Source organism: Amia ocellicauda, chromosome 17 (assembly GCF_036373705.1).
Source record: "Amia ocellicauda isolate fAmiCal2 chromosome 17, fAmiCal2.hap1, whole genome shotgun sequence".
In the NCBI taxonomy this organism is placed as follows: Eukaryota; Metazoa; Chordata; class Actinopteri; order Amiiformes; family Amiidae; genus Amia; species Amia ocellicauda.
In genome coordinates, this window is record NC_089866.1 from 5992571 (window position 1) to 6006150 (window position 13580).

General features: G+C 38.3%; 1 protein-coding gene across 1 annotated transcript in view; it reads left to right on the top strand.

Annotated features, from left to right (window-relative positions):
* The first annotated feature begins 2144 nt into the window (after nt 1–2144).
* Nucleotides 2145–13580, top strand: part of lmf1 (lipase maturation factor 1) — a 61621-nt gene continuing 50185 nt past the window's right edge. Inside the window, exons 1-3 of the mRNA XM_066689320.1 lie at nt 2145–2408; nt 5357–5666; nt 8274–8284. Coding sequence (XP_066545417.1) covers nt 2183–2408; nt 5357–5666; nt 8274–8284 — 547 coding nt within the window. The 5' untranslated portion in view covers nt 2145–2182. The remainder of the gene's footprint in view (nt 2409–5356; nt 5667–8273; nt 8285–13580) is intronic.

Sequence of the window (13580 nt, forward strand, 5' to 3'; positions counted from 1 at the left end):
CGGGTTGCTGCACTTTGCACGTAATCTAATGTGTTGTGTGTTTAATTTGAATTTGAATACACCACTTTGCTGGCAATATATCGTTTTGAAACACAGCGGGCTGCTATGAAAAGGACGGACAATGCTTTTTCTAGATTGATATTGCTGATCATTAAAGCAAGGCTGAAGTGGAAAAAGCCAAAAGCAATTATGAAATGTTGACCAAGTAATTGAGATGAAGATTTGACTGATGGGAATATACCTCCTCACCACCAAATGGCCGCGCTCTTGAACAGCACCATCACCAGTGAACACATCAGGAGAGCAGGGTTATACATTTTCATGCTTCACATCTAGAACAGCATTGTTTTGTTTGTTTTTATACATTCTTATAACGTGATAATAAACAGCTTTGAATGGCTGACGTTTAAATAATATGAATCTGATATTAGTTGAGCACTAAGTGGACAATTACTATTTTATACTTCCCATTAGTTTAATCCGATATGGGTTGAGGCAAGGTAACACTATTACCTATTAACTATAATACAATTACACTTGTACTGGTAACGGTAGATTATACTTTGTTGAAAATAAAAATTATATGCAGTTTAAAAAACATCGAATTTTGTAATTACAAGGTAAAGGACTTGCACTTCATTAGGGGTAGGCCATATTCCATATTCTCTGCATCTAAGACAACACAATTTAAATTCTAAGGTGAATTGTTATACATTTGTTAAATGAATGTTATATTCATTTATTGTGTAAAGCTAATTTTCATAATTTGAGTCAATGAGTTATTATTTTTCAATAGGCTATTGAACATTCAATTTTCCCCTAAAAACAAACAAACAAAACAACAGCAACAATAATTTTAACACACAGAATCAATCAGGCACTTCTGTAATCTACTCGTATAAATAAATGAATACATCAGCCTGACAATGTATCATCTTCAACAAGTCGACAACAGCTGTATTTTCAGTTGTAAATATTATTATTGATTGGTCACAGCATTCATTCCGTTTTTTCCTTCTTCTTCGGATTTTCCAAAGGTAGATTGTGGTACAAAAAATATCTAGTTGTCTTCATGAATGCATTATTTTCTCAGAAAATAGGTAAACAAATATATATATATTTTTAAAAATACTATTTTTCCCTTCCCTAAATGACAATAATAATGTAATACATTCTGCAGGCTATTTAAACCACATCAACGCAGAAGGTTTCATGTTTTCTCCTTATTAAAAACCTTTTGGTTTACAGTTAACAGTTTAACAGTTTCAAAATATTGTGTAAAGGTTTTCGAAAGAAAAGATTTACTGTGCATCTTCATGAAAAATGTAAATAGAAGACGATAAATAATAATAATAAAAAAACGTAAACCTTTAAAATGTCTCACTGGACACCCCCGGGGTCTTGTCTGAAGCGGAGTCAGCTGCAAGACCTGGCCTGTTTCGGGGCGGGACCGGTCCAGATGCGCTCCTGGTCTGCTCTCATTGAATTATCTATTTTAATTATTTAAGTTATGCACTTATTCTCAACTGTTTGGGAATCATTAATCTGCAGTAATTTACCTCACAAAGTGTGGTTGTAACTTGGGTGTAAAGCGTTTCTTTACCTGCTCAGCGAGCCATTGAGCAGTTGGACATCGCGGTGTGTGTGAACTGCACAGTACGCCTGGGTGTGAGCTGACATCTATGCATCTTACATTTGTTCTGCTCTTTACAGACAGCTCCCCTGTCATTTCATACTTATGAAACCAAGTCACCAAAAACAAATGTTTATTCACGATTATTGGTATTTTTAAGTAAATAGCTAAACAGATCCCTATGTTAAACAGGATTTAATTTGCATGACATTTGCATGATAAATATATATTACCGTTTATATTATCGGCTAAAATTAAATACATTCAAATTAAATAAATTGTATCATGTATAGAGAGAACGGAAATGCATACATTGGTTTTAATGATGTATAATTAAAAACAATGTATGCATTTTCCGATATATTGCACATGCATTATAATAATACAATAAATAACAGGACAGGATGCCTTGGGGGAGGGCTGTTCTTGAGAAACTGAGGTGATTTCGTAAGAAGCGCTCGGAACTGATCGCAACATTGTGTCACCAATAGCGGCGCGACTTCAATGCGATGGCCACAGTCCCACGCATGCGCAAGCACAGCGTCAAACATGGCGGCCTCCTTGAGCAACATGCAAAAGGAAGAAACCAGTTTAAGGAAAAGGCGATTTGACTCTTCTAAACCAGAACCAGAACATGCTTTTACCAGAAAACGCACGGGTGGCGAGAGAGAGCAACCCCCAGAAGAAAAGAGCGAAGCGGAGCCATTATTGTTACAGCCCGGGACGTTTTGGCTGACGCGGATCGTGCTTCTTAGATGCATTGCCTTTATTTACTGTGAGTTTGGTTTATTTACCTTTCTCTGTCCTATTCTCTAAAATGTCATTTGGTTCTCAAGAATAATCAGTTTCTGTCCTGCATTTATATTGTACTTGCGTAGTTACTTAATCACGTTTTGTACCTCGATAGCTGATTAAATGCCATAATTAGGAAATGAAGACGATGCTTCAGTCACTTCTGCAGGGGTTTATGCTATCATCATCACTGTGCAATGGACATTTAATGGTTTCAAACGTGGACGTCAAATGAAGTCACCAGATACCACCAACCCCAGAAGAGGGGCTACTTGGTGGTTTGTATCTTTTCTGAGCAACGCCCCCCACATACAACTCGGATGCACCTTTCTGTAACAGGTGTGATTGATCTCAATAGTGACAGAATGTGATACTTTCCCAATTAAGCAGACTGATATCTGCCACAAAGGGGGCACTGTTCCTGCTCACTGGGGGGCAGGGAGAGGGTGCAGGGTTTGAGGCACTGGCCATGCTGCTATCTGAGAGGTACGGTCTGACCTGTGCCTGCCACACAAAGCGCCTCTGTTTAGGATTGTTGTTTCTGCACTCTAGGTTTCCAAGGCTAAGCAGACTTGTACATATAATTCGTGATTCCAAATTGAGAATTTGCAAACAATAGGTTTATCCCATAATATTTTGACAGTATTACTTAGTTACAACTGTAGTTCAGGTTACAGGATTGTCCACCATAGATCCAAAGATTAAAATAGTCTCCCACATGCTCAAATTATGCAAAATAAGCAACATACTGTCTAAATTCAACATCACGTCATTGTACAGAATATGCACCCCACTGACAATACAAAGTAACATATATATTTGTAAATTGTCCAGTTGCTATTTAAGCCAAATATTGCATGCACAAGTACCAAGTGTGGGAATGTATTATTTCACAACACCCAGCAGCATCAATGCAGCTGGTCACAAATTGGATTAATTTCAGGTTTTTCTTTCAATACCTCTTTGTATCCACATTGAGGAGACCTTAAAAAAGATAGACAACCTGGGCTTATATGTTATTGATTTATATCTGTATCTATCTATATATCTCTCTATATCTATATCTATCTATCTATCTATATATATATATATGTGCTTTGTGTTCAAGGCGAGTATTTAAATGTAGCTGTTTGTCAGTGCACAAAAGTATCATATTAAATATGTAAGAATGCTCTCATTATAACACTACAAAGGACTCTTATTGTTAAAAGTGATGCTGGCAAAACATCCCTTCCAAATATACAGCCTATGTAATGGGCCTTTTGTGAAGAGCTAGCCACAGGTTTAGCAGCAAAAAAAGGAAGTTCCTCTCTTACAGTAGGGTGTTTGTTTAGAGAAAAACAATGCACTTTCACTTAAATAAAATAGCCCTATTAATGTGAGACACTGATGGTTCAGAGGAGAGAGTGATAAGAAGGGAGATTAAATCGCTGTCTTTGTTAGGATGTCTTTGTATCCATGTATTGTAGGTTGATTTTAATCAAAATTGTGCATGTGAAAGAAAAGGTATGTTTCATGTGGAAGGCAGTCAGTTAGCTAAAAGCGAGCTACAGGGATAGGAATCACTGAGGGAGTCGGAAACATTGATGCGTCCCCCATCACATCCAAAGGGATTTTTATATGAATACGTTTTTGTAAATGTTTTTTTTATTTCACCTCCGCTTTTGGTTTCCTCCAAAAAATAAATAATGCAGGTCAGAGATATTGAAGATGCGTTGGTAAGACTTGTTTTCCTTTTTTCCTGTCTTCTTGAACTGTATTGCAAATGTGTTTTACTTTCAGCAGCATTGTGCTTCAATGGATTTGAAGCATAGATTACATTTATTAGCTCAAAGTTGATCTTTACTTCAAATTCAACAATTAACAATGCAAGACATTTAGGACTAACAGTTTGTATGTGATGTGCTTTAGAAGAATGAGAAGTTGAATTTGAATTTTAACGTGTTGTTTGTGTGTTAATTTGTGTTAACTCTGCAATTTTGTAATTTAAACTACTTCTCTTCTAAGTTGAAGGCAAGTTATTCTACTAACTTTGAATTGCTTATATAACAAACTATATGACTTGCAAACATTTTAAGATAACTTTAATGGACTAATTCATTTGATTGTGGTTTTTCATGGATAACTTGCACTTGATAAATAACATAAGCTTGTCTCATTGTGGAAAATCCTTCAGTATAATTAACTCTGTTTTTAAATTCAGTTTTTAAAATGTATACACCCAAGGCCAAATTAGAGAGAATGTCCAACATTGTAAACCTTGTTTGATTTCAGTGTCTCTCTCTTTTGGCTGTTCCAGATATTTCTGTCTTACATTAATCTTAAAATCTGAGGCATGTCTTCTAATTTCTTAATTTGTACCTACTTTGGGCAGAATTATGTACTGATAGTTACATTTGCATGTGACATTCAAAAAACTGAATAGTGGCTGGTATTTGTCTTGTATCTGTTATTGAAGAATAGGCATTTAACCTGACTTCAACTCCAGAGCCCACCAATCACAGAGAAATTGCGACTGCATCTGGACATCAAGACGTGTGTTTGTGTTGTCATTTTAAAATAGTGTCAGTGGCCGACAGAGGAATTGCAAAGCCTTTTCTAAAAGCCCAAGAAAAATTGAGCAAATTGTCCTCCAGTCCAGTCTAGTGTTTCTTTAACTTTGTTGTTCACAAGGACAATGCAATATACAGTATAATTGAACAAAACATATAAGCCAGTGCAATATACAGTCAAATGTGACCCCTGAGCTCAGCTGGTACAGAACTTGGTTTTCTTGACCATAGTTGCATAGTATCATTGTCTGGACTTGAACTGGTGCTACAGTGCTCCGTGCTCAATAGGGCCTCCAGACCAGCAGAGTTTATATATTTTGTGAAACATTTGAAAGTGTTAATTCTAATCTATATTTGTGTGTTTTTTTGTCCCCCTCAGTTGTAGCTTTCATCGTTGCCCTCAACCAAAATAAACAGTTAATCGGGGAAAGGGGACTGATGCCCTGCAAGCAGTACTTAAGAGAAGTCAAGCGGTATGTCGGGGGGAAGATCAACATGGACGCCTTGAGTTACGCCCCCACTGTCTTGTGGTTCCTGGACTGGTCGGACATGGACACCAACCTGGACAATATCGCCTTGATAGGACTGGGCCTCTCGACCTTCGTCCTGCTGACAGGAATTGCCAACATGATAGTCATGGCCCTGCTGTGGATTCTCTATCACTCTCTGGTCAATGTTGGGCAACTCTGGTAAGTCAATGAAATATAATGAAGGTTCTTTATATACTTTGCAATGTAATATTTAAGGAAATATACATGTGGCATTAATTCACCTTTATTTAGATCAAATGGTAGTTGGGAACTGTCTCAGTCAGGAACTGTCAGTCTCAATACTCGTAAAGGTTTCTGATTGTAACTAAACACATTTCCCTCCCTGGGTTTAAGATAATAGTAACTGCCCATCCTTAAATAATATAAACTTTAACACATTGCTCATGTAACTTCTGTGTTATTGTTCCTCTGTGGCATTTTAGTCTTTTGATTTTTCATTTTTATATACATCTTTTTTCATTTTTTCAGTGGAGAATAGAGCAAATGCTACTTTCAGTGCAGGGTGGAGATTTAAATTACAGGTCACAAGTTGAGCTTCTGTAAAGCATTGCCTTTAAGAAATGTAAATGAAGAGAGTCGTAGGGGGCTTCCTGTTGAGGAAGTTGACTTAGGACTTCCTGTCTTGACAGTTGGGTGTATTTATTTCAAACAGGGTTGGCCATCACATGTGTTAGGCTAACTGTTGTATGCGGCACATGACTGATATGAAGAGATTTAAAATACATAAATCAGATTTAGATATATTAATATTGTCATATTGTTCAATTTGTATTCACCTGTGCAATAAATACATAAAATAAATGTGCAATTTTGAGTAAAATGTAAGGTTTTCAGTTGGTATTGAAACTGCATTTGGAATATATTTATGATGGTAACTTTTCAAAAATACAGAATTGAAAAGTGTCTGGTACAGCCTTGTGTACTTTTATGTTAATGCATGTTTTTGCAGTGATGGTATTGAGAGTCTGGAGTCATTCACAAAATAGAAATTAAGATGTCAGAAGTCTTCAAGTTAAATTGCCTCCTAGAATACATTAAATGGTGAGACTGGCACCAGTCGATACCAGGGGGATAAACGAAAGAAAACCAACACGCAAAAAGATCTTGCTCAGCAAATGATGTAGAGATTAGTTGCATATTGTAATTAATTTGAGGAAGTATCATTTATTCAAAGAACGAATGAACCCGTAACATCATCTGACAGCTGTTTTTGGTTGTTGCCAAGACTTGGTATTCTTCAGTGGTTGACGGGGGAAGGAAATTAGTCAGGATAGTGGTAAAATGCAACCGATCATTTTCTTTCATGGCTCCCTCTGTTGTGGTGGGAGACCCAGAAACTGGGAACCTCGGCTCTGTAATTGCCCCAGTGATTTCTTCAAGAGGAGGGGAGAAGAAAGTTATGACCTCCTAGGCAATTGTCCTCATTTCTTATATTTATTTATTAAGTGACTGTGATAATGTGCAGCCAGAGGGGGTGCTGTTACATAGCAAGTTGGTGAAGGCAAGACCAACTTGGAGATCCCCCAATGCCATCTCCTAGTTGGCCTTGCCTTCACCAGTTGAGATCTGGCTAGAGACAGCCCTATCTTGGTCCTAAAAAGGCTGTGACGAGCAGCTATACACAGACAATGCTGTGCTTAAATAAAGAAGAATTCCATAGGTTTTCTTGATATACTCAATTACAAATGCCAGTATTTCCCTGTAGCTTTAGTTTTTCTTAATCCATATTCCTTTTGTCTGCATAATTCTGCTTCGTACGAATCGCACCGCCAGCTCAAATGTCTAAATATTTATTCAGTCTGCATCTCCAAAGCCGGAACCGTACCCTATCCGTGCCATATCATCCAAGCTGAACGTCTCGTCTCGCTTGCTCTGGTTTCCACACTTACCACTAACCACAACACAATTGCATATTAAATAAGCAAATACTCAGCTACTGCTTTGTACATATTTTCTGACCAGAATACTTCATTAAAGCCACAGTTGGTTAACAAATCCAGTATTTCTGAGCTTTACTGTACCGTTATGGCGTTGACTGGAATGCTGAACAAGGAAGTCAATGTTTCTGTCATCTGTGCCGAAGGGAAAGGAAGCCAGAGTACATAATGGGCAGTTGTGGCCGAATTGGAAGACAGAGGGCCAGTATTATATTCACACCCTTGATTTTATATTTCTATTCATTCACACAATGACAAATTCTATTGCCGAAATCGATTGTGGCTGTTAACCACAGTATCTATTCAACCTCAGCCTGTTAAATCGCTTGTATTTCTTAGCAGTGCCCGAAATTGGGAAAGTAAAAGACTTAGCACACACACACACACACACACACGCACACGATTGTGGACATAATTCTTACATAACCCTACTTTGTCCATGTGACTTCGCTTCAGCCAAAGAGTGGGTTGCTTATACTTCGTCAAGGGAACTGTTAATCCTGAAGAGTACATCCAGATCCTAAAGGTGAAAGGTGACCATCTGAGAGCATTTTGGGAGTGTCAACACATGCCTCCTCTAGATGTCTCTGTGAAGGATGTTTTTTTTTTTTCGCCCATTTATTTGGCAAGAAGTAAATAAACAATTGATATCCCAATTTTTCTTACTCTACGGCATATTGTAAACGTAAAACTGTTTCCTGAAACCTTATTCCTCACTCTGCACGGTGGGAAACCATTTGAGTGTGCGGAGCAATCGTTGATAGTTGTCATTCTTTCTGATTTGTTTTTCTTTTTTTCTTTCTTCCAGGTATTCTTTTGGTAAGTGAAGACTTTTAATGTCTGTGGGAGGGGACTGAAATCGAGCATGCGGTTGCTTCTTAATGGTAAATACTTTTATTAATCTAATCCTCAATGTTGGGACCTAATCTGTGTGTTCTCCCTTCAAAGGAGCTGCCATGTTCAAGCATGAAAGACCAAAGGGTGTGCTCTTGTGTGTAATCTTGGTTGAATTTTTATGTTCGTAGTTGTGATGCACAATGTAGTTGCTATACAACGTCCGAGAGTTATATTGTGAGTATACATTGACACGTTGAGTTTGGGAATGCGCTGTGGGCGTGAGAATTGAAGAGGAGGGTGACATTTTTAAGTGTGTACGTGATAAGGTAAAGTATTATTCAAATGGCTCCTGACACACACACAAGTCAAACAAATATACACTTAATGTTAGGAAGTTCTGAGATGTTTTTTTTTTCCTTCCTTCTATTTTGGCACTTGTGTATATGAGCAGATTCAAATCAATTATGTGGTTTAGGCTTTCCCCGTGAGATTGTGGTGAGTATTATTTATTTATTTATTTAATAAGGCCATGCTAAATCTATTCTCCAGGTTGTCAGTTAGTCAGGTTGGTGTAGCACTCGGATGTTTACGTGGGCCTTTTGAACTCCGATGTTTCTAATCACAGTCCCGCCTTCACACAGCTGCTCTGCATTAAGTTCTCCTTTGGACCTTTCACCCTGGTCCTCTTAAATTCATTCTGTAAAAACAGCTTAATGAGGGGTTTACTAGTCCAATTGGAAGTTTTATTAAAACCTATTAGTGGGCTTGGGAAGAAGGTACAGGGGGTGGGGGGGTGAGCAGTGGGGTAGTTTGACTGAAGGAAACAATTACTACAAACGACTTGGAGGTTTGTTGGCCTTGAGCCACGTCATTTAAAAATAAAGTATTTCCAGACTCTATTGTGTTTCGCTCTGACGCGTAGTTGTCTTGTTAGTAAGTACTTATGCCCTGGACACATCGTCCGGGATTATCTGTTACCAGGGCTTGAGGTCTCGGATAGCGAGAACCTCCATTGTAGAGCACAGATCGAAAGCTTATTTTTGAAAAGATTGTAGAGAATCGCAATTGGAAGGGATTGTTGGCCCACGAGGATCAGGATACAAAGTCCAGGTGGTGATACATTCTGTTATCAGTGTGGGCAGATAGTCTGAACAGGCAAATGGCAGACCAGAGAGGTTGGAGGATGGTTCTGTTGGTTGCATAAGACCTGTATCCGTAGTCGTCCCTATGCGGATATTTGGTGATGTCCAGCTATGTGTACGCAGCACCCATTTCTTCATGGCCTCCCTGTTCCGAAAACCTGCTGGTAGACTCTTGGCCCTTCGGATATGTCTCCAAACTGCTGCCAACTCTCTAGCGAAACGCGTGGGTCATTCCTGCTGACCCGAAGTTCAGCATCTGCCCCGTTTCACACGTCCTTTCTCTCAACCTTCGTCAGCCTGCGGTGTGACCGAGGGCAGTGTTGCTAACCTTCTAATTGGTACCTCTAATGGAAAGCCATTAAAAGTAATGCAGTCCAATCAATCAATTAATGGAATGTCAAATGCTTCCTATTAAAATAGACTACAGTGCCCTAGAACAGTTCTTCATACAGTATGTAATGCCATAGCTGGAGAAGTGCTTTGAATATCTAACATTTACATAGAGCTCATACTTCTATACTATAGTTTGTAGTTATTTTTATTTCGCATGTTCTTGAAGCTTTTTAAGAATAACAAATTCATGGAGAAACAAATACTAAAAGTATTATCAGTTTTGTTATTAATGATTTAAATCACTCAGCACCACAAGGAATTGCTTTACAGAAAGAGATTTAACCGGCTAGGATATCTGCAGTGCAATTTTTTCTACAATTATCATGGTGAGAACTCGGCATCTGGGTTTGGCTATGCATGCAGCTCCTTCTCCTACTATAGAGCTCGTCCCTCTTTCTGGGCTGAAGCAGGATTCGATTCCAACTCCTTGCACCATATGGTATAGATTGTGGATTTGCTGTATTCCCATTTGTCTCCGTTTCATCATAAATCTCATAATTCTTGTTGGTAAGTTCCCTGTGAGTTAGGGATGGTGTCCAGTATGTTTTAGAGTTAATTAGATAGAAAACTGGTTTTCCTTTACTGGAAATCAGTTCCCCTCTCTGCCCCCCACAATATCTTGGCCACCAGTATTACTAAAAGGATTGTCACTTTACATTATAGTGTATGCCTTGGCTCTGCTGAGTTTTCCGTATATCTTGCTGGGCTAGTTTCTGTATTTCACCAGGAAGGACAACGAAAAAAAAAAGTTATGTAATTTGGGATTCCTGTTGGCATGACAGAACAGTGTTAATTATTCTGTCAGGCCCTCCATATCTCCCGAAAGAAGGAAATGCTGAAAAAATAAGTAGGTTAAAACTATAGCCTGGGCTCCACAGAGTCCAGACTGCAACACTATAGAGAATGTGTGGGATTACCTCAAATAGCAGCTGCAGAGCATTGATCCCACCCCCCCCACCGTAGAAATGGCCAATTGAGCCAAGATCTGGCAGGATCTCTCTCCACAAGCAGCGTTCGGGCTTGTGTATCTGTGCCGAGTGATGTAAAATCTCCCAGGACTCACTGTTACTCTTGACGATTCTTAGAGGGGATTTTTGTGTCATTATAAATGAAATAACAATATTGCGAGTAAATTATTTTAATTTCAGACTCTCCCTCCGTCAACCAGAAAACAAGAAAAAACATTTTTCCTTGAACAGATGTGAGAAGATGACTTACATTAAATATTGTGAAGCTCTTTAAAAGGTTATAAAACAATAGTTCTGGCAATGGGAGTCCAGACATCCAGACTGATGTCACATGGTTCAGAATCCACCAAAATATGACAGTTTAGTTTTGTGATGAAAGCAGTTAAATTTGAAGTATTTTGCTTCAGGGCAGTGTACTGTTGTTTATTAATATTTGTTGGTGTTGTATAATATTTGTCCGTACCCTACGTTGTGCTGCTGTAATATTTCACTTGGTTTCTTAGCATCCAAACCATCGTTTTGTACATTGGTACTCAGGATTTTCAGGATTTTCAGGATTTTATAATGCGAACCGGCTGATTCATAATGATTCTTTTGAATGTGTATGTTGCTTTGTAGATATGTCTTCTGTCATGAGTCATAAAAGAATGAATACCCAAAAGCTCCAGAATCCTGAAACGCAAACCCCATTTAGAATGATGGGCCTGATTTTCGTCTATGGGGAAAATTGTACGTCTAATTAATTTTCTATGAATTGGGCAGTTTGTCTACTGTGGGGAAAAATAAGAACCATTGTGTGTTCAGCTTTGGTCGCCACATGACAAGAAGACATTGCTGTTCTTGAAGTAGTCCAGAGAAGAGCAACAAGAACACGCCTGGGGCTACCGAGGGACAAACATCCATTGGTACCTTACAAGCTTAATAAAAAAAGACCTATATGAAAAAACATGATAAATGTATCTGACCCACCTTTGTGAGCTATAGAGAGCTCAGGTGGTCTGGTGATAAAGGAAGAGGACTTCATACGAGGAGGCTGCCGTTTTTGTTTTTCATTGCACTACTTCCTATGCCTCTTGTGAAGCCTTATGGTATGAATGTCTGGCACTCCAGAGTCTGTCCTTGCTTCTGTAATCACTAATGGCTTTAAGAGTAGTTCACATGTTTACCTTTTGTTTCATGAATATTTATGGTTTTGCAAACTTGTTCTTGTTCTGAAAGATGGCAATGGATGGGAGAGGTCAAAGGTCACACAACAGCTCAGTGGTTTAAAACGTTTCCCCCCCCATCGGAGTCAAATGTCGATCAAGGTGGAGAGCATTACTAAAAAGCACTGGTGTGATGAATCACAACGGTCTCTATGAAATCGGTCAAACCTGATCTGTGAAATTAGCCGTTAGCGAATCAGAGCTATTTAAAGTTGCACGTGCCCGAGCTTCATGTACATTTTAAGGAAAGTAGGTATGTATGTCAGTTACACTACTGGTCAAAACAAGTCGGGAGTGGCAAAGGATTTAGAGATAGGGGTTGGGATTGTATTTCTCATTGTAAACTCCATGACCACAGGATTTAACTGGCGGAGGTCTGCAGATGTTGAAGGGGGCCTAGATACGGTTGTCAGCATATGGGGCTTGTGCTCAGACGTTGTATGAAGCTTATACTTATTTTCCTGGAATTTTCATGAATCCCAAACGTCTTTTAAAATCAAGGCCTTCATGTCACCGATAAGCAGATCAATAATAATGGAGCTGTAACCAGCGAGTGACCTACCTGTCTCACAGACAAGAGGGTCTGTATGATACCATCCACACTGCAGAGCATGTAAATGTCTAAATAAAGGCTTATTCAGAGATTAAAGCAATCCACATATAAAACTGAGAAGGATTCTTAGAAGTTCTCCCAAAACATTAATTTAATAAAGGCATTTAGCGTTTTATGACATGCTGCATGTTTCCACAGTAATTGCATAGACTTGAACTCCGCCAGCGCTTAAAAATAGAATACAGTAAAATAATTTGTTCCAATTTTATTGAATGCATCACTTTTTTTACATTTATATTGGTTAATGACACTTTATGCCGTTCAGCCTAAAATGAGCTCAAATGAAAAGGGTGTGCTATTTCAACTCCCAAATGTTTTCTAATCACGTTGATACAAGGCACGTGTTTTGCATTAAATTATTTTCTCATTTAGAGTTCTTGGACAGTATTACAGTATTTACAGTATTGTAAAACATTTTCTTAGTTCACCACAATGAGACCGACTTCAGATATCTGATATTTGAAGTTTAAACTTTGATTATATATTAAATCAGCCTTATTTTATATTTTTAAAACTGACCTTTTATTTGATTTGCAAATCGTCGGCATAATCATAGGTAATTAAATTCCCCCTGATGGTAAATGGGGATCTTGCATTTCGGTTATTCCACATATTAACCAATTATATAATTACGATATTTCTTAGCAGATGCCCTAACCCAGTATATTTCAATATATCACATAGTTTTACATATAATTACCCATTTATACAGCTGGGTTTTTACTGGAACAGTCTAGGTAAAGTAACCTTGCTCAAGGGTACAACAGCAAGCTTTGTAAAAGAGGAATTACCGAAAGTACCGATTACAAGAGATAGACACACTGATGTAGTGATAAAAAACAAACTGATAAACGACAAAAGCATTATGGGAAGATTATTCTTCTGACACTGCCTGGATCATTTAAAATCTGTACAGGCGTGAGGCAAGGACCCATGTCAACGAAATGAATTCAAGGT